Source organism: Podarcis pityusensis (assembly GCF_964106645.2).
Source record: "Podarcis pityusensis genome assembly, chromosome: 13".
NCBI lineage: Eukaryota > Metazoa > Chordata > Lepidosauria > Squamata > Lacertidae > Podarcis > Podarcis pityusensis.
Genome location: NC_138038.1, coordinates 11,313,076 through 11,334,580, shown reverse-complemented (window position 1 = coordinate 11,334,580; position 21,505 = coordinate 11,313,076). Strand labels below are relative to the sequence as shown.

The following is a 21,505-nucleotide window of genomic DNA, read 5'->3' as shown; positions in this document are numbered from 1 at the left end:
TAGTGAAGCTCACCGCGTCGCTCCAGCTGCCCAATGGAATCACCATGGACGTGCCAATCACCATTGACTCCGGAAGCAATGCGGACTTTATAGGGCAGGACTTTGTCGACCGGCACGCTATACAGTTGCTGCCTGCCACGCTGCCCCTGCAGGTTGTCACGGTGGATGGCAGGGAGCTGCTAGGGGGGCAAGTGGTGAAGCAGACGCCACCAATGGTGATGCGACTTGGGAATCACAGGGAAATCATCAGCTTCAATGTCACTCAACTATCGGACACGCCCATTGTATTGGGCATGAGTTGGCTGGACAAGCACAGCCCGACGCTGGCTTGGTACCAGAGGCAGCTGACCTTCGGCTCTTCCTTTTGCGCTGAACACTGCATCGTGCCCAGGCAGGAAGGAGGGGAAGAGGAGTCACAGCTGCAGCTAGGCACGCTGCAAGCGGTTCCCCACAAGTACGCAGAATTTTTGGAGGTTTTCTGCGAGAAAGAGGCAGACAGGCTACCCCCCCACAGACCATATGACTGCAAAATTGACCTGCTGCCGGGGGCGGCGCTGCCCAAAGGGAAGCTGTATTCCATGTCTGAGGACGAACTGCAGGAACTCAAAGAGTTCATAGATCATAATTTGGAGCGCGGTTTCATCCGAGAGTCCAAGGCAGCGGGGGGCAGTCCGGTATTCTTTGTTAAGAAGCGGGACACGCCCCAAAAAAGACTTGTAGTGGACTTTCGCATCTTGAACAGTGTGACCAAGCCATCGGACTTCCCCATGCCCCGAATCGACGACCTCCTCGCAAAGGTACGGAAGGGCAGAGTGTTCACCAAGTTGGACCTGCGAGGGGCATACAACCTCATTCGCATGCGGGAGGGAGATGAGTGGAAGACAGCCATGTTCACGCCCCTGGGCACCTACGAATATAGAGTTATGCCTTTTGGATTGCAAAATGGCTCCCACGTTTTTCAAGCTTTCATGCATCACGTGTTGGCGGGGCTCCTCTACAAGACGTGCGTCTGTTTCTTGGATGACATCCTGATCTTTTCGGAATCGCAGCAGGAGCATGACAGACACGTCAAGGAAGTGCTGAGCAGGCTACAGCAACATAGGCTTTACGCCAAGCTGGAGAAGTGCCAATTCGACGTGACCGAGGTGGATTTCCTGGGCTACAAGTTGTCTGATAAAGGGCTCGCCATGGACAGCGCCAAGGTCCGAGCAGTGTTGGATTGGAAAAGCCCACGCAACCGGAAGGAGGTCCAACGGTTTGTCGGCTTCGCGAACTTCTATCGCAAGTTTATCAAAGGCTTTGCGATGCAGACAGCGGCCATCACGGACACGCTCAGCTCCAAGAAAAAGAAGTTCATCTGGACAGAGCAGGCGGAGCAGTCCTTTCAGGCACTCAAGCGTCTCTTCGCGTCGGAAGAGCAGCTGCTTCATGTCAACCCCAGCAGGCCGATGAGGGTGGAGACAGACGCTTCGGACAGAGCCGTGGGAGCAGTCCTGCTGCAGAAAGACCCGCAGGGGGTTTGGAGGCCGGGAGCGTTTTACTCAAGGAAGCTCAGCAAGTCCGAACAGAACTACACCATCTGGGACAGGGAGTTGCTGGCCATTCATGCAGCGTTCAAAGCGTGGAGGCACTTCCTGATCGGCGCCAAGCACACGGTGCAGGTCTGCACGGACCACAAGAATCTAGAGCACTGGCGCACGGCACAGTTCCTGAACCAGAGGCAGATACGTTGGGCTGAGTTCTTTGCGAATTTCGACTTCCGAATAGAGTATGTCCCGGGGGACACCAACATCATGGCGGATGCTCTCTCCCGTAAGCCACAGTATCTGGAGGAGGCAACGCCAGCGGCCGCCATGCACATCTTCGCACCGACAGTGTGGGCGTGCGCGGCGGCAACAGTTGACCTGGATGCGGTGCGACGAGCGTTGCAGGATGACTCCTTCGCGCAAGCAACGATGGCAGAGGTGCACAGGGGCACGGCAGCGACCGACGAGTTCCAGCTGCGAGATGGTTTGCTCATCCGTAAAGGGGCCATCTACGTGCCGGGAGACGAACTTCGCGCCAAGGTACTGCAGCAGCTGCACGACGCGCCCACTGCCGGGCACTTTGGCAAGGAGAAGACGGTGGAATTAGTAGCCAGAGACTTCTGGTGGCCCGGAATGAGAGGGGAAATCGCGGACTACGTGGCGAGGTGTGACACCTGCCAGAGGGCCAAACCAGTGCACAGACCGCCGGCCGGACTGCTGGAACCGCTACAAACTCCGTTCGAGCCATGGGAGAGAGTGGCCCTGGACTTTGTCACGGATCTGCCCAGCTCGAGGGGCAAGACGGCTGTGCTGGTGGTGGTGGATTTGTTCTCCAAGATGGCACATTTCATTCCGTGTGCGAAGGTGGCCACGGCGGAACAAACCGCCAAACTGTTCATAGACCACGTGTTCAAGGTTCACGGTCTGCCGCGGTCTATTCTGTCCGACCGAGGGCGACAGTTCATCTCAAACTTCTGGCAGAGGCTGATGGGCTTCCTGAACGTCAAGATCAACCTGGCGTCGGCTAGACACCCGCAGACCAACGGGCAAGCGGAGCGGGTCAATGCCATCATGCAGCAGTACCTGAGATGTTATGCGAATCAACAGCCTGCGACGTGGGTGGATTACCTGCCTCTCGCTGAGTTCGCCTACAACAACACGAAGCACGTGTCCACGGGGGTCACGCCGTTCTTCGCCAACAACGGGAGGCACCCTAGAACCTTCCCGGGACTGGAAAGAATGGGGGAGGGGGAGCCGCAGACAGCAGACGCGTTCGCGTCGGAGTTGCAGGAGGTCCACGATCAGCTGCGGCGGCACCTGGAGCTGGCTAAACACGCATACAAGGTACAAGCGGACAAACACAGAAGGGTTGGCGAAGAGATCCATGTGGGAGACTGGGTCTGGTTAGCAGCCCACGCAGTGCCGGCCAGGTCGTTGGCGAAGAAGAAACTAGGGCATAAACAACTGGGGCCCTACCAAGTCGACGAACAGGTCAACCCGGTGGCTTTCAGGCTGGCTCTTCCGGAGGGTTCCAGAATGCATCCGGTGTTCCACAGATCGGTGCTCACTCCCTACAAGGCACCTCACAGGTTTCAGGAACCAGGAACGGCACCGGGTCCGCTCCGAGAGAGAACCGGGCAAGGGGGAGTGGCACAGGAGGAGCGCATCAACGAAGTCACGGAGATTTTGGACTCCAGATGGGGGGAAGAGGGGGTAGAATACCTTCTCGCCAAGGAGGGCACCCCGGCCAGTGCCAACAGCTGGGTGCCGGGCTACGCTTTAGACGAACCTCTGCTCAAAGAAGAGTTTCATGCCCTCTTCCCACATAGGCCAATGCCAGCAGACTTTTTCGACGACTGGCTTTTCACGCCCACGCTTTCAGCCAGCACGTTCCGGGGGTTCGACTCGGACGAGGAACCGACACGAGACGCCCGTTCCCCAGAGGGGTCACCCTCGGGATCTGCTTCAGAACCCTCGTATTGGTGGGATGATCGACCAGAGGAGCAGTTCCGCAGAAGGTGGCTGGAGGGTCCAGGACGAGCAACGTCTCCAGAAGGCAACGAGGGAGAGACGGACATGGACGTTTTCGGGGACGACCCGGGTTTCGAGCACGGCGGCACAGAGATGGAAGCGGAGGTGACCGTCGTCAACGAGAGCAGGGAGGAAGAACCGGAAGACTTCGGATGGCGGCCCGCCACGGGAAGCGAACTGTATCCGACATTCGTCCCCCGACACGGCAGCACCCAGATCCCGCACCGGAAGGAGGGGAGGGGGGAAGAGGGGGCTTCGAGGGGGGGATGGATGTCAGGGGTTCAGGAGCAGAGGCAAGGGCAAGGGAGGAAACAGAGAGCGAGGGAGAGGAGGCAGAAGAAAAGATGAGTGATGACGACGACCCGAGATCTCCGAGTCTTTCCAGTGAATCAGAAGATTCACAGAAAGGAGCACCAGTGGCCAGGGCAAGGGGGGAGCCTAGGGGGACACCCCAGGAAGATAGAGCCAGAGGGGACTCAGAGGGGAGCAGTTGGAAATCAGGACCAGCGTCACCGCCAGAGAGCAGGGAAGAGGAAGGGCGCCAGGGATCAAGCGCTGGCAGCTCACAACAGGGGGGAGGGCACGAGTCAGGAGTGGCCACACCTCCATCGGGGAGCGAAGAAACGGTCAGACGGAAAGTGGAAGGTTGGGCGCGCGTGCCAAGTTCAAATGCACAGGAAGGTGGCGCAGTAGGCAGCCCGGAAAGGGAGCCAGGTCCTAAAGCCCGCCGAAAGGAGGGAGAAGAGTCAGGGGGGTCAGCGTCAGCGTCAGAGGAATCCCGGAAGGAAGAGACCCCGGGGGGCAGAGGGACCCAGAGAAGAACAGTCAGGCGGAAAAGGTGGAGCAAGGCTAGGATATTAAGTTGGTGTACAAGGGGCGGAGACTCAGATGGAGCTTCGCCGATCTAACCATGAGACGTAGAGTTGCACGCAGCAGCTTGAGAATGGAAACTGTAACTCAATAAAGACTTTTATTTAATGATCGCTGGCTAGCGTGATCCTCTGTGAGCTAGGATCTGGAAGCAGCTCTGACAAATACGCTAGTCAAGAACTCTCTGCAAGTTCTGCATTTCTAAAGCAGCTGGGGGAGGAGTAGCCTTTGGACCTACAAATGTTATTGAACTCCAGCTCCCATGATCCCCAGCTGTGGGTCATTCTGTCTTGGGGGAAGCAGAAGTCCAACAGGAACTGGAGGGTCAAAGGCTCCTCATTCCTAAAGAGTATGGAGTTCAGAATTGATTTTGGGGAACCTAACTCCATGCTGCCTTCCTCTGCCACTAGGGTGTGTCATCTTAGGGGGTGAAACTTAATTTCTGCAAATTTCTTCAGCGTGGGGTCTTGAAAATATGTTTTTGGGTGTGAGGAATTCAAATCTGCTGTTTTTTTGTGATTGAGCAACATTTAGCTTGGTAAGTCTAGGTTTGATGGAAAAGCAAATAAACTGCTTTTGGAAAACCAAAGAGTTTTAATTTTACCTTCTGAAAATGTCAGATAATGATTAATAATAATAATAATATAACTGCAAGTACTTTTCAAAATTTTAATGCTCTATGCAATTTTACATATGTTTTACTTTCCAGGCAAAACTGAATTATATTATTTTAACCAATATATATATTGAATTCCCATGTCATATTACAACTTTTTAGCACCGCTCATTTTGGGAATTCGAAAGTTGAGAAATTCAACACGTCCTTCTCTACCACCTTAGATCTGCTTGTCAGAACCTTCAGGTAGTTCAACACTGCAGAACATTGCAATGTACTCGACGTTCCATGAATAATGAAGGCATATACACCAGCCTCACTCAAGAACATCAGTGAAGCTCACCATGTTTCATTTACACATCCCACATCCCCCAACTCTTTCAGCTCCCGGTACCTGATATAAGGTGTGTTGCCAGGTATATGATATTTAGCACCAGGGTCGAAGTTGGTTTCATCTCTTGCAATAGGAGGGCAAATTCCCTGGTATTTTGTTCTAGAGAAAAGTCAGCCATGTGGGCAGAGAAGAAACGGAACAGCATTAGCACAAGTCTCTAGAAATGAAGCAGATTCCAGGTTGTTTGTACTTAATCTAGATTTGATGCTGATCATGGATATGCTTTTTATTATTTATATTTATTTATTCGTCACATGTCTATACCACGTTTATCTTCCAAGGAGCTCAAGGTGGTGCACTTGGTTCTCTCCCCCCCCCCCCCGCTTTCATCCTCACAACAACCTTGTGAGGTAAGCCAAGAGATGACGACTGGCCCAAGGTCACCCAGTGAGCTTCATGGCTGAGTGGGGATTTGAACCCTGTCCCCCCTGGTCATAGTCCAACACTCGAACCCAGAGCTTTCTGAACTGTGTGTTGTGACATGTTAGTGTGTCGGCTGCAGTGTGTAGCTGTGTCATGTGAATGGTCCCCGTGCTCCTTCTGGGGCAGGAAAGGGTTAGCTTAACCTCCACTTTGCTAGTCAAACTGAATCACTCTATCGCGAAATGATGCAAAACTGAATTACAGTCATACCACATGTTACGTCCACTTCATGTTACGTTCTTTAAGGTTACATCCCGCGGCGACCGGAAGTACCGGAAAGCGTTACTTCCGGGTTTCGCCACTCACACATGCGCAGAAGCGCAAAATGACGTCACACGCATGCACAGAAGCGGCGAATTGCAACCTGCAGGCGCGCCGCTGTGGGTTGCGCTCTTTTCATGTTGCAAACGGGCCCCTGGAACGGATCCCGTTAGCAACCAGAGGTACCACTGTAACTGTGTCGCGAAATGATGTATGTGCAAAAAGTGTGTCACCAATTTGAAAAGTTTGGAAAGCTCTGGTCTAACCATTATGCCACACTGGTTCTCTTGCCTTGCACCCAGTTGCCCCTTCTTTATCTGTCACCGCATCATGGATTACTCTGCCTCCACCCCACATGGTTGGCTGTTTGGGAGTGCCTGATGTGATGACATCATGCCACCCGTTTTCCTTACTAAGCACCGCAGTTTATGTCTAGTTTTGCCCTAAGAAAGTGGCACAAAGAAGGGAGCAAACTGAAACTCATGTCAATCAATGTCGGATCAACATGTATACAGGTGCATGCATTTCTCTCTTCCTCCAGTAATTTATATTTTTCTTAGACGATCTGCCTATCTGCTAGTGAGGGAAGAGCTCCCTCCATCACGGGCTGAGCAAGATCCGGCTGCTCAGCCCCACTTCCTTGCCTCAAAAGATCATCAGCGGACTGCTGCCTAGTAGGCAAAAGCCGAAGGGCAACACCAGGGCAGGGAATGCCACCTGAATAGTCCTGGCAACAGAGAAGTCACCATATTATTTCTGTTCCTGACTTGAATATGACTTTTATAGGGAGCGGGTGGCGCTGTGGTCTAAACCACTGAGTCTCCTGGGCTTGCCAATCAGAAGGTCAGCAGTTCGAGTCTGCACGACGGGGTGAGCTCCCATTGCTCTGTCCCAGCTCCTGCCAACCTAGCAGTTCAAAAGCATGCCAGCGCAAGTAGATAAATAGGTACCACTGCGGTGGGAAGGTACACAGCATTTCCATGCGCTCTGGCACTCATCACGGTGTCCCGTTGTGCTAGAAGCGGTTTATTCATGTTGGCCACATGACCCGGAAAGCTGTCTGCACACAAACGCTGGCTCCCTCGACCTGAAGTGAGATGAGCGCTGCACCCCATAGTCAAGTTGACTGGACTCAGCTGTCCAGGTGTCCTTTACCTTTACCTACCTATGTAGGTTTGAGGGTTCTTTGGGAAACTGCTTTGAAAACCTCTCAGGGTTATAAAGTGGAGTATAAGCAAAATAACTGAATAAATTCCTGAATATTTTTCCTTCTTAACTTTGCTTATACTCACACATACTCATAAATTTCTTTCTCTTTCCCTCTCCTCTCTCTCTGTCTGTTTGTCTCTCTCTCTCTCACACACAGAGTTGTTGAGAAGATATATGGGTCCCTCAAGCAAACATGGACTTGCCCCTTCCCAATTTTGAAATTCAGTCCTATCACCCGAAATCAGCTTGGGGAACCCCTCCCCTCACACAGTTTCTTGAAACAATGGCGTCCCTTGCTCAGCCATCATGGCAGCCCTCCACCCACCACAGTTGCACTGCTGAGGGGGGGGGGGGCTTTACCTTAAATACCACCAGTCATAGTTGTAGCGATTGGGAGGAGTGCGCCCACTGAAGACATTCCATCGCCACTGGTCTATCAAGTAGCCAAAGGGCAGGAAGGCGATCTTCTCCAGGGCCATTTTTAATAGGTAGTTGATGTCACTCTCTGCAAAGAAGAAGGGAAAGGGAAAATAAGACTCAGAGCTAGAATAAGAGCAGAATAAGCACTCTGCAGATCTTGTGCCACAAGTCAAGAGCAGAGTAAGCAGCTTGAGATGACTTGGGCAAGTGACCCACAAGCCTTGGGGCACAAAGACCCACCTGACTTTATAGGAAATTCCTTTCCAACCCAACGGATGGCAGCAGTCAGACCCTGAGCAGGCACAAAGCTGCCCTCTGGGTTGCCCAAAGGGAACAGGTGTGGATATGAAGGGCTCCCCAATCCCTAACAGCAATAAAGAGTGGAGAGCAAATTTGGGGTTTTGGCATGGCCAAACTTGGCCCTCCAGATGCTTTGGGACTACAATTTCCATCATCCCTGACCACTGGTCCTGTTAGCTAGAGATGATGGGAGCTGTAGTCTCAAAACATCTGGAGGGCAAGTTTGGCCATGCCTGGTCTAGGATCTTCTCTTTCTTCTTCAGCAGCTGGGAAGCCCTGGAGTGATACAAGTCTGGCTCCACGTCCCAAAAGCAACTAATCTCAGCTGGAAACCTGACCCTTGAGAAATGTCCCATCAACTCTATCAATTACTTATTCACCACAGTTTTCCTACATCACCCACAGTGCTCAATGGTTACCTATATCCTCAGTGGCTTCGTCAAGCAGCCCAATTTTCTTGAGGTGGGTAGGGGTGGAGACGGACAAGCCCATGACATCGCCAATGGCTTCATGAAAGCCAGGGTTGGCCCCACTGCGGAAGGAGATGGGTTGGTCCTTGTACTGCAGGTAGTATTCAATATGCCCCATCTCATGGTGTACTGTGAAGAGCTGCTCCATGGTGACGGTTGTGCACTGCTTTATCCTGCAAAGTATGGAGCAGAAAGGTGAGGATGCAACATTGGTTCTGTTAAAATGCACAAGTTGAGCTAATAGGGCACCTGCTTGACAGACTGGAAGGGATGTTCCTGCTTCCCTTTTATACACGGAGTCCTCAGAAGAGTTGAAAAGGAAGTCCCTCTTCAGTTTCCCTGCACAGGGCACTGAGCCAAAGGGGTGCCAAGCCATCATCATCACCCTATATTCATACAGGTACCTATTTAGAAGATCCATTAAAAATAGCAACTGCACCAAAAGGAAATACAGTCATACCTTGGGTTGAAGTTGCTTCAGGTTGAGTGCTTTCGGGTTGTGCTCCGCAGCGATCCGGAAGTAACGGAACGCGTTACTTCCGGGTTTCACTGCTCGCGCATACGGTCAAAATGATGTAACACGCATGCACTGAAGCGGCGAATCGCAACCCACGCACGCACAGACGTGGGTTGCGTTTACTTCAGGATGCGAACGGGGCTCCAGAACGGATCCTGTTCGTATCCAGAGGTACCACTCTTTTGTGAAAATAAGAAGTATTTGTCCTCAGCAAATCTTGCCCTCACTCAGGGCACCTTATTACCAAGGTCTGCCCCTGCCCTCTTGTCAATATAGAATTTAAATTGTTTAAAGCTCTCACAGATGTAATCCTTGGAACACCAATCCTTCTTGGTAGCTTTGCAAGGGATTCAAAGACGACTTAACATATTAAGTGTTCCCACACACTATAGTTCCCAGGGTTTCCAGGAAAGATTTAGCAAACAGAAAAGGTTTTCAGAACTGGTTTATACATTTAGTAGATTTATCGCTGATACACGCTATAAATTTAAAGCACATCCAATGCACATTGAAGGCACACGGCTTCCTCCTAAGACTCCTGTGAACCGCAGTTTGTTAAGGGTACAGTGGTACCTCGGGTTACAGACGCTTCAGGTTACAGACTCCACTAACCCAGAAATAGTGCTTCAGGTTAAGAACTTTGCTTCAGGATGAGAACAGAAATCATGCTCCGGCGGCACAGCAGCAGCAGGAGGCCCCATTAGCTAAAGTGGTGCTTCAGGTTAAGAACAGTTTCAGGTTAAGAACGGACCTCCGGAACGAATTAAGTACTTAACCCGAGGTACCACTGTACTGAGATCTGTAGCTCTGAGAGGAGGAAACTAATACCTATTATCATTATTCATTTCATTTCTAGACCGCCTAAATTGAACCACATGTTGTTACTAAAACTGGACGTTGATATTTTTTCAAAGACCTGTGTTTCTTTAAAAGGATCTGCATAAACGCATTCTGTGGTTCTCTTCCAAGAAGGCATTTGGTTCCCCCTTTCCAAAGCAAGGCCCTTTCACATGCAGTAGGCACCTGAAATCTTTGCGGTTGTAGAAGTCCCAGGCCGACGCATGGCACACCACCTCTCGGCCATCTGTTGGCTTCTCCAGCATAGAATCCTTCCAGAATTCAGGTGGCATCTCAATCATGCCAAGTGAGGTGAAGAATGCATCCGCCTCCTGGAACATGCGTGCTACGTTCCAATTCTAGGAAAGGACCCACCCACAGAATGAGATAGCATGCATTTTCTTGGATCCAGACACAGCCATGCTTAATGAAATCAGTTTTTGTTTAGTCGTTTAGTCGTGTCCGACTCTTTGTGACCCCCTGGACCAGAGCACGCCAGGCCCTCCTGTCTTCCACTGCCTCCCGCAGTTTGGTCAAACACATGTTGGTAGCTTCGAGAACACTGTCCAACCATCTCGTCCTCTGTCATCCCCTTCCCCTTGTGCCCTCAATCTTTCCCAACATCAGGGGCTTCAGCTGCTGCTAATTCAAGCCCCACTGATTTCAATGGATCTACTATTCTAAGCATGGTAAGTTGAGATTCAACCCGTAATAGATAACAATACAGGCATTCTCTTGTTGGGAGTACTCATTATTCCCCTAAGGTGTGCACTTATTCTGCAGCATCTCACTGCAAAATGGTAGCAATACCACCCCACCCCCAGTGATGTTTAGGTATGTACCATATTTTTTGCTCTATAAGACTCACTTTTTTCCTCCTAAAAAGTAAGGAGAAATGTGTGTGCGTCTTATTGAGCGAATGCAGGCTGCGCAGCTATCCCAGAAGCCAGAACAGCAAGAGGGATTGCTGCTTTCACTGCGCAGAAATCCCTCTTGCTGTTCTGGCTTCTGAGATTAAGAATATTTTTTTCTTGTTTTCCTCCTCCAAAAACTACGTGCGTCTTGTGGTCTGGTGCGTCTTATAGAGCAAAAAATACGGTAGCTGTTTTCACTCACAATCCCTGCTGTCTATATGAAGGCTGCAGTCAAAGCAGCAAAAGTGTAAGAAGAAAAGCGTATGTAATAACAACACGGATGACCTTACTTGCTGCCTCATAGTATTGGTGACATCAAGGTTGGGCTTATTTGGGTAAGGGATCATCATATCGTAAATGTTGTTCCATTGCTGCGCCCACATGTTACCTGCAGGGGGCAAAGCAGCACAGCTTAGCTTGAGGCGAACAGTTTCAGCCTTTTCCTACCATAAGGAATAATAGCAAGAAGAAGCAGCTTATGATGCAATATCACCGGGAAGCTATATTTGTCAATTTTCCACATTTGGGGCATGGAGGCAAAAAAATAACAACTATGGTTTTCTTCCCAAGTCTTGTTAGATCCCTTAGGGCCATTGAAGATATCACATTAATTACCGTATTTTTTGCTCTATAAGACTCACTTTTTCCCTCCTAAAAAGTAAGGGGAAATGTGTGTGCGTCTTATGGAGCGAATGCAGGCTGCACAGCTATCACAGAAGCCAGAACAGCAAGAGGGATTGCTGCTTTCACTGCGCAGCGATCCCTCTTGCTGTTCTGGCATCTGAGATTCAGAATATTTCTTTTCTTGTTTTTCTCCTCCAAAAACTAGGTGCGTCTTGTGGTCTGGTGCGTCTTATAGAGCGAAAAATACGGTATGTTATTAGTAGCTGGGGGTGGGTAGTCTGAACAGCTTCAGGACTATGGGGCAACCATGATAGTTTCCCTGGTTTGCAGATCATAGAATTGTAGAATTAGAAGGGACCCCAAGGATCATGTAGTCCAGGCTTCCTCAAACTCGGCCCTCCAGATGTTTTGAGACTACAATTCCCATAATCCCTGACCACTGGTCCTGCTAGCAAGGGATCATGGGAGTTGTAGGCCAAAAACATCTGGAGGGCCATATTTGAGGAAGCCTGATCTAGTCCAACCCCCTGCAATGTAGAAATATGCAGCAGCCCCTTATGGGGATCAAACCTGCAACCTTGGCACTATCAGCACCAAACAACTAAGAAACCCAGGCTGGCCAAAGTTCCAGAAAGACTGGCAGCACCTACTCCAAGGCTTTTATGAGAGCGAGAGATTATGCTTCTTGTGAACATTATTCTCCCACCCTTTGGAAGATGCATTTTGGAAGGACTGCCTCAAACTCATAGGGGTGCCGCAGAAATAATGTAGTTAGTCAAGAGAGCAGTGGACTCAAAAAGGTGGGAAACCTCTAGCCTAGGCTCTGGCAACCTCTAGGTTGGGTTATTGCAGCACATTATAAATGGGGCTGCCTTTGAAGATGGTTCAGAAACTGCAACTGGTGTAGAATTTGCTGTCCAGATTGTTGACCAGGACAGGCGAAACTTACACCAATTCTTCCACAACTGCACTGGCTACGAATTAGTTTCCAGGCGCCATTCAAAGTGCAGGGGAGCTGTGCAGGACCCCAATACATCAAGGACCACATCTCCTCACACAAACCCAACCCTTTGATTGTCATCTGAGGCCCTTCACTGTGTCCCCCTGTGTGCACAGGTCTGGAGGGTGGCAACGTGAGAATAGGCCTTTTCAGTGATGGCTCTCCCCTTGTGGAATGTTCTCCCCATACGGAGGCTCTGCTGACTACTGACCGAGCTATGATCCCGTAATCTTTACCTGTTTTTAGGTGCCATGCATTCCCCCCCCCCTTTTTACCTGGACTTTTAACCCTTGATGTGATGTTTTTTAAAGCATTTGTGGCTTCTTACAGTGGAATAGGATCTTTAAGACCACAGTTTTATTGCTATAGATGTTGGTTTTTAAGGTTTCTATTGGTTTTGTTTGTTGCAACTGTTTCCCCCCCCCCTATTTCAATTTTGTTTGTACAGTCATACCTCGGGTTACAGACGCTTCAGGTTGCACGTTTTTGGATTGCACACTGCGCCAAACTCGGAAGTACCGGAACAGGTTACTTCCGGGTTTCGGCACTCGCGCATGCACAGAAAAACTAAATTGCGCTTTGCGCATGTGCAGAAGCACCGAATCGCACCCCACGCACGCACAGATGCGGTGCTGCGGGTTGCGAACGTGCCTCCCGCACGGATCACGTTCGCAACCCGAGCGTCCACTGTAAATCGCTTTGGGTCACATTTGTGAGAAAAGCGACTAGATCATCATCATCTCTAGCACTGTTGAGACTCAATAGAAATGGACCTGTTCACTCTTGGGCATGACAGCTTCAAGCAGCCCAAGTGGTCAGCCTGTGTAGAGTGTGGCAGGACACTTCATGCATTCAGAAATGAGCCATCATGATTTTCTCTAGCATGACTTCCACTTCATCCCCTTTTTATTGCCATCTTACCCAGTAAGTGAGCTGGAATGGGGCCTTTCAGGTTGACGTATGTAGGGCCGTAGCGCTCATACAGTTTCCTCCTGACAAAAGCATGCAGGTTTAGGTAAAGGGGCTCCAGCTGGTGATAGAGTTGCTCCAGGTCATCCTCGAAAGTTGGTGAATCATACCAGGAACGCCAATAGTCACCGGTATCCTTGAAGCCTGGACGCCAACAAGAGCACAGAACCCAAAGGAAGTCACACATGCATAATCTCAACACAAGGTTGGAGAATCATTCCCCCACCACATCATATATCCATGTTGTTCAATGTCTGTCTGTTCTAAAGGCACAGAGCACACAACCACAAACTGAAAGCCAATTCACATGATCATTTTTGGCATGGTTGTTGTTAACTTGTGGGTGAACATATCAGATGACACAGTGATTCTTCAAACAGCTCTTGTTTATTCACAGGCCAGAACAGAACTGTACTGAAGGGTTCAGCCAGCCTGCTTATATAGAGCTCCACTACAACGCAACAGTAACCATTTTCTGTAACTGTCCAATCACTGAACGTCACTTTCAATCCCTTATTTGCATAACTATCTACAGTATCCCCCTGCTGGCCCAGGGTGAGAACTTCAGTACATAACAGTTGTGTGGCGGGGTAAGTCAAAATTCATTGTTGCAGTGATGACCCTCTCCTCAACACGTTGACACATGCTCACCATTCCCTCAAATGTTTTCAAAATGGGATGGAAATCAGTTGAGAATGTGCGTGCTGAGGTAACACACCATAAATCCTCAGATCACAGTGGCTTCACTCTGGCATTGCAGACCCATTGTCCAAATGGGTCCTCTCTTAGGAAACATGGGGAATACATTTCTAAAAGGAGGGCAGTAGGGGGAGCTACAATATTCAAGCTTTCTCTGAAGCTTTCAATCACCTTTTTTGCCTAAGCTAAAATGCCCCAGCTGCTTACAGCTTTCTTCGTAAGGAAGTCTTTCGATCCCATGAGTGGCCCATTTCCTATTTCCATCCCCCAATCCATATTTAAAGCATCTCACCATCCATTTTGTAGGCCTCGTTGCTTAGTTCAACAAATTCCTGATACTTGGGCCGCTGAGGATTTCCGGCTGCGTTGTGCCACCCTTCCCAGGCATAGAGCAGTTTCCTGTAATTGCGAGAGGTGGCCATGATGTCCGTTATCTCTGAGAAGTGAGTGCGGGAGAAGAGACCAGAAACAAAAAAACAAAAACAAAAAACACAGAAAATGGTCATAGGTTGAAAAGAACCAATTTTGTGGGTGATGTACCTCATCATAAGGGCAGTGCTATTTATTCAGTATTATTGTTCAGGGACAAAGGGGTCACCTCCCCTCCAGTTTGGGGCTATTTTTGATTCAGTGGTAGATTGAGAAGCATCTCAACAGCACTAGTTTCTGTCTCTCAAATTGGAAAACACTAATTCTGGGTTTGCTGGCAGCTGAGCGCTTGTAACTTCTCTCAAAAGTGCCCTAGTTTTTGAAATGCAGTGGTACCTCGGGTTGCATACACTTCAGGTTACATACGCTTCAGGTTACAGACTCCGCTAACCCAGAAATATTACCTTGGGTTAAGAACTTTGCTTCAGGATGAGAACAGAAATCGTGCTCTGGCGGTGTGGCGGCAGCAGGAGGCCCCATTAGCTAAAGTGGTGCTTCAGGTTAAGAACAGACCTCTGGAACGAATTAAGTACTTAACTCAAGGTACCACTGTATGTAAATCTTTGGACACAGCTGCTACACATAATTTCTATTCTAGCCCTTATCAATGTACAGTGATACATTTGGTGGCCAAATAAATGGCTGAAACACTTTAAAGGAAGACATCATTTTTAAGAGCTCCAAATCAATCAGACTCCTCAAGAGTTGCGTCAAGAGTTGTGGGGGCAAGATGGTCTCACACTTGAAAAATAAGCATACTGTTGAACAGGAGTTGAGAACTTATGGGTCTCTGAGTGTTTCTGGACTACAGCTCACACTATCCCTCACCACTGGCTGTGTTAGCTTCCTAGAGTGGCTAGGAGTTGGAATAATACAACAACAACAACAACAACAACAACAACAACAACAACAGCTGGATAGCCACATGTTCCACAAGTGCTGTAGAATATGAACCAAGACAATCTGTGGCATGATAAGCACCACGTAAATATTTGTAAACATCAAAGCAAGCATGTGACATTTTATGCCACTACAATGTCACAGTTACCTGTGACCATGGGATTTGTGGTATTTCTGACACAACCCTCAGATCTCAACAAATCACCTCCCCCTTGAGGTGTTCCAGTGTTGAAAGAACAGGAAGATACACACCTGGTTCTAGAGCCCAACAGCTGGAATTCTGATTTGGCAGACATACTTTGGAAGTGGAGTAGATATTGTCCATCTCACTCAGAATAGTGTTATACTTAGAAAGGAAAGATAAATAGTCCAAGTTAGTGTGATAGTCCCATACCTGCTAGTTCTACGAAGTCACTCCTTTTCGGCCCAGCCACATTGTTACCTGTTCCACACCTCAGGTCTGCTTTGTACCCTATAATCTATCACAGTTTCAACAGAGAATGGCTGCCGAGTGGCAACAGCAAGGACACCCAGGGAGGCTGCCTCAAACACAGGCTTCCTGAGTAGTGTTCAAAATTATTTATTTTATGATGAAACTTAGGTGTCTGTAGCCAGCCAAGTCAGGAACGGGACCAAAAACATCTTCGTTTTCCCTGTAATCTTGCATTATTGAAAGTACAAAACTATTGGGCGAGTCCCTTTTGTTTCAGCATAAAAGCCTTCTCACATGACTTTGATGTGACAATGCTGCCTGCACCATCAAGACCCTGATCAGACCACTCTACACACCATTGAGTGGAAGTCAGGACTCTGGTGTTCTCACCACCATAACCTGGCCAAGGCATGCACGGTCAAAGGAACAAGAGGAGGCAGGCCTGAAATTCAGTGTGGGCTGGGAGAAAATGGGAAATGCAAAGTGGGTGGCAGGGGGCAGTAGAGGTGTACAGAATCAATTCTTTACAGCTTAAAAAGCGATGGGAGGGGAGGGTGGCGAGCAAGGACAGATAACGGCGGAATTTGGAAAGGAGGAGGCCAGCATTGCATCAGCCTTCAGGGCAGAGGTGGATTTTGGGCAGTGTGACCAGTTCCACCACACTGGGCGCTGCAACTATGACGTAGTGAATTCAGCAGAATGGAAGATGAGAGGCATAGGGGGTGCTCAATTTTGGAGTTTCTGAAATCTGAAAGGCCAAAGTCCGCCTCTGTTTAGGGTAAGGCATATAAGAGAAGAGGTATATATGTAAGAGGTATATAAGAGAAGGTATATAAGGGACGCGGGTGGCACTGTGGTATAAACCACAGAGCCTAGGGCTTGCCAATTGGAAGGTCGGCGGTTCAAATCCCCGTGATGGGGTGAGCTCCCGTTGCTCGGTCCCAGCTCCTGCCAACCTAGCAGTTCAAAAGCACGTCAACCTAGCAGTTCAAAAGTGCAAGTAGATAAATAGGTACCACTCCAGCGGGAAGGTAAGTGGCATTTCCGTGTGCTGCTCTGGTTCGCCAGAAGCGGCTTAGTCATGCTGGCCACATGACCCGGAAGCTGTCTGCGGACAAACGCCGGCTCCCTCGGCCTATAGAGCGAGATGAGCACGCAACCCCAGTCGTCCGCAACTGGACCTAATGGTCAGGGGTACCTTTACCTTTATATAAGAGACAAAAGGAGTTCTGAAAAAAAAAATATGGCACAGTGGTGGGGGAAGGGAGTTGTCTTAGGATGAGGGCTGATTGCTGGAAGAAGAGATTGTGAAGCGTGCCTGCATTCAGGGCACATGAGAACATGAAAGGGAGCAAAAGGAGTTAGCAAGTGCTTTGATATTAGATAACCATCTCGAGTAGGTATAATACTCTCCGGTGGGGAGAAAGGTAATAAGTTTCAGGGAGTAAGACTGGGCACCAAGGAAAATAATAATAATAATAATAATAATAATAATAATAATAATAATATATTATTTATCTTAAAAAGCAGAGACATCACCTTGCCAACAAAGGTCCGTATAGTTAAAGCTATGGTTTTCCAAATAGTGATGTATGGAAGTGAGAGCTGGACCATAAAGAAGGCTGATCGCCGAAGAATTGATGCTTTTGAATCATGGTGCTGGAGGAGACTCTTGAGAGTCCCATGGACTGCAAGAAGATCAAACCTCTCCATTCTGAAGGAAATCAGCCCTGAGTGCTCACTGGAAGGACAGATCCTGAAGCTGAGGCTCCAATACTTTGGCCACCTCATGAGAAGAGAAGACTCCCTGGAAAAGACCCTGATGTTGGGAAAGATGGAGGGCACAAGGAGAAGGGGACGACAGAGGACGAGATGGTTGGACAGTGTTCTTGAAGCTACCAGCATGAGTTTGACCAAACTGTGGGAGGCAGTGGTAGACAGGAGTGCCTGGCGTGCTCTGGTCCATGGGGTCACGAAGAGTCGGACACGACGAAACGACTACAATTATTTATACCCTGCCCATTTGGCTGGGTTTCCCCAGCCACTCTGGGCGGCTTCCAACAGAATATTAAAATACAATAGTCTGTCAAACATTAAAAGCTTCCCTAAACAGGGCTGACTTCAGATGTCTTCTAAAAGTCTGGTAGTTGTTTTTCTCATTGACATCTGGTGGGAGGGTGTTCCACAGGGCGGGTGCCACTACCAAGAAGGCCTTCTGCCTGGTTCCCTGTAACTTGGCTTCTCACAGCGAGGGACCCGCCAGAAGACCCTCAGTGCTGGACCTCAGTGTCTGGGCAGAACGATGGGGGTGGAGACGCTCCTTCAGATATACTGGACCGAGGCCGTTTAGGGCTTTAAAGGTCAGCACCAACACTTTGAATTGTTCTTGGAAAAGAGGTCAAGTTAGAGCTGTAGGGTTCATAAGGTGCACTGCAGCCAATCATCTGGGACATGTGGGCCTTCTTGTTGGCTGTGTCTTTCATTAACAGGTAGTAAAGGGTCAACTCGCCAGGATCTGGGGCTGTGAGCTCCCATTCTGCCACACTCTTTGTGCCTTTCCAGTGCAGAATCCCAGGTGGCCAGAATGGGTATTTGGTACCACTGGCTGATGGTGTGCTAATAAAGCTGAGCTAGTCCCCGGAGAAGCTCGGCAGCAAAGCTTTGCATGCAGAAGGTCGCAGGTTCAATCCCTGAGAACCCCAGCTAGGGCTGGGAAGAAACCCTCTTTGAACCCCTGGAAGGTTGCTGCCATTCAACGCCAACAATGTGTAGCTCAGTGGTCCGACTCACTAAAGGCAGCTTTCAATGCTCCTCTATCACCGAGTTAAAGTTAGTAAAAGACTATTTATATAAAAGACACTGAACAAAAGCCACTTGGGTAGAATTCCTAGCTTGCAGATGTACTCTGCTATGCAGCTGTTTGTTTTATTTTTAATCTTTCCTTATATCAACTCAAAAATAAACAAAGTTCAGATTGGTTTTCCATTCACAAAACAAGCTTTGGATGGGTTGGGATATGTTTACTCTGAAAGTACAAGGAACAACTTTATGACAGTTTCTTTGGGGGGGGGGAAAGGCAAAATGAAATATTTGTCATCATTGCAACTACAGTCTCAGCTACAGTTCCCATGTTTTTTAATAGTTTTGTTTGTTTTGTTTGTTTTAAAAAAAATCAATTCCACAAACTGGCGTCTTGCCCTGGGAACCAGACTGGCAGGAGTAAATTAAACTCACGTATTCTTTCTTATCAAGCAGGAGAATGAGGAGTAGGGGATTTGGGGGGGGGGGTAATTTGTTATTTCTTGGTTACAACTAAGCATCTTAGCTGTACCCATATAGGAACAGCAGGATGATAATATTCAAATCCAGCCCTTTTCGAATAAATGGCAGAGCTTTATCTTGTTTGAAAATAAAAACAACATCAATAATAACAGCCCCCATGAAATATGCTAGTTGTATCTGGAATAGCAGACAATTCTTTTCCTCCTCCCCCCCCCCTTTAATGAAAGTTTTTCTAGGTAAAGATATAAAAAAGAGGAATAATAATATGCTTTCCTTTAACTTATGATAGAATGTGCTATCTTCACACACTGTTTGCTCCCTTATTTAAGCTTGCATTGCTTTGTATTTATTATGCATGCAGATGTGGGGCGGGGAGCAAGGCCAATATCTGATGCCCCCCAGCCCTTGCTCTGCCTTCCCAAAGCTGGAGAAGAGAGAACCTGGGCTTTGGGAAGGAGGCACGAAGCTCTGCAAGGTCCTAGAGCCCTCCCACCTCCTTCCCAAAGCTTGGAAAGCACTAACTAGGCTTTGGGAAGGAGACGGGAGGACTCTAGGACCTGTCAAAGCCTCACGGCTTGGGAAGGCAGCGCAAGGGCTTGAGGGGGCCATCAAATGTTGCCCGGGGCCACCAAGAAAAGGCCTTGCGGGCGGAATGTAGCCCTCAGGCTGTTGGATCACCTTGATAATACAACATGTTTCTTAGGAATGTAGACTGATGGATTTATGGGAAAGTAGGGACGCGGGTGGCGCTGTGGTCTAAACCACTGAGCCTAGGGCTTGCCGATCAGAAGGTCGGCAGTTCAAATCCCCGCAACGGGGTGAGCTCCCGTTGCTCGGTCCCAGCTCCTGCCAACCTAGCAGTTTGAAAGCACAAGTAGATAAATAAGTACCACTGTGGCAGGAAGGTAAACGGCATTTCCGTGTGCTGCTCTGGTTTCAACAGAAGCAGCTTAGTCATGCTGGCCACATGACCCAGAAAAACTGTCTGTGGACAAATGTCGGCTCCCTTGGCCAGTAAAGTGAGATGAGCGCCACAACCCCAGAGTCATTCGCGACTGGACTTAACTGTCAGGGGTCCTTTACCTTTACCTTTTTAGGCTTCTATAACATGTTGGCATGCAAAGGATAATGCCCCCTTTTTCCTTCTCTCTTTTCTTTCCTGTGTTATAAATTACATTTTTCAAACTTTTAAACTTTTATTTAGCAGTTGGGAATTTTGCAATGAACCAAACAGTTAATAATAACATGCTTTTTAAAAAAGTTTTCTTTTTTTGTTTAATAAAAATGATTTTTTTAAAAAGGAAAAGAAATCCAGTCCGTTTTATGTTCCCGTATTCTGCTGGTACATACCGATAAATTCAGGGCAACAGCATCCCATTTGGATCGGGACCCTGAGGCTGAGGAAATGATGCATAAACGCCGCAGCTAGCTATTTTCCCACTGAAAATCACTCCACAAAGCTGATGTTTGCCCATTGGGGGGAACTGTTAACCACTGCTATGCTGCCACAATTGCTAAAATTTAGAAACGAGCGACCACCTAGTTTGACCTTGGATTAAAACAACAGGGATGATGGTCAGATCATTCTATTCACAGAACTAAAAAAAAAAGGACTGAGGGACTCTCTTTCCAGTTTGAAGCAACATCACTGTGAAATTGCTTTACATGCTCCACTAGACTAGTTGGAAAGAATTAGCTGCAGAACACTAAGAACAGGCAAAGAGGATGGATTACTAGCAGGAGAGGATAAGAACGCTTTTGAGCTGTCTCTCTCTCTCGCTCTCTGGCTTGGCAGAATTTGCTGCTAAATGCTTCACTTATCTCCATGGCATATTTGGGAAACCTAGCAGGAATTTAGCCTCCATGGCCAGTCTCTCTGACACAAGTCACTAGTGCTCGTGGGGCAGCCCTGCAGTAGCTTACATACATTCTTTGGTCTCTCCCTCCAACCTTACCATGACTTTTGGATGCTGCATATGATCTAAGATGAAGAATAACACAAATGGCTCCTTTGGCGGAGACTTCAACACCAGGCTGCAAATGCTATATCCCCTGACTTGGGAGTTAAGCCCTGTTGAGCCTAATGGGACTTCTGAGTAGACCTATATAAAATTGCACTGTTGATGTAGTTTGTGGAGTCCCAAAAGGCTGGAGCTGGAACATACTTTACCTTACCCCAGCAGATAATCAGCTTCCTCAGAGATGTCACTAGGAATTTATTTATGTATTCGTAGTTTATTTATTTTAACAATTTATGTACTGCTTAAGGGATGCGGGTGGCGGTGTGGGTTAAACCACAGAGCCTAGGACTTGCCGATCAGAAGGTCGGCGGTTCGAATCCCTGCGACAGGGTGAGCTCCTCTTGCTAGGTCCCTGCTCCT

At 48.6% G+C, this 21,505-nt stretch overlaps 1 protein-coding gene across 1 annotated transcript in view; it reads right to left on the bottom strand.

The window, feature by feature from the left end:
- Positions 1-21,505, bottom strand: part of ACE (angiotensin I converting enzyme) — a 63,734-nt gene that overhangs the window by 24,675 nt on the left and 17,554 nt on the right. The window contains exons 3-10 of the mRNA XM_080976502.1: positions 15,662-15,755; positions 14,373-14,516; positions 13,334-13,525; positions 11,079-11,176; positions 10,061-10,233; positions 8,470-8,693; positions 7,691-7,835; positions 5,438-5,536 (exon numbers count right to left, since the gene is read on the bottom strand). Of these exons, the coding sequence (XP_080832628.1) occupies positions 5,438-5,536; positions 7,691-7,835; positions 8,470-8,693; positions 10,061-10,233; positions 11,079-11,176; positions 13,334-13,525; positions 14,373-14,516; positions 15,662-15,755 (1,169 nt within the window). The remainder of the gene's footprint in view (positions 1-5,437; positions 5,537-7,690; positions 7,836-8,469; positions 8,694-10,060; positions 10,234-11,078; positions 11,177-13,333; positions 13,526-14,372; positions 14,517-15,661; positions 15,756-21,505) is intronic.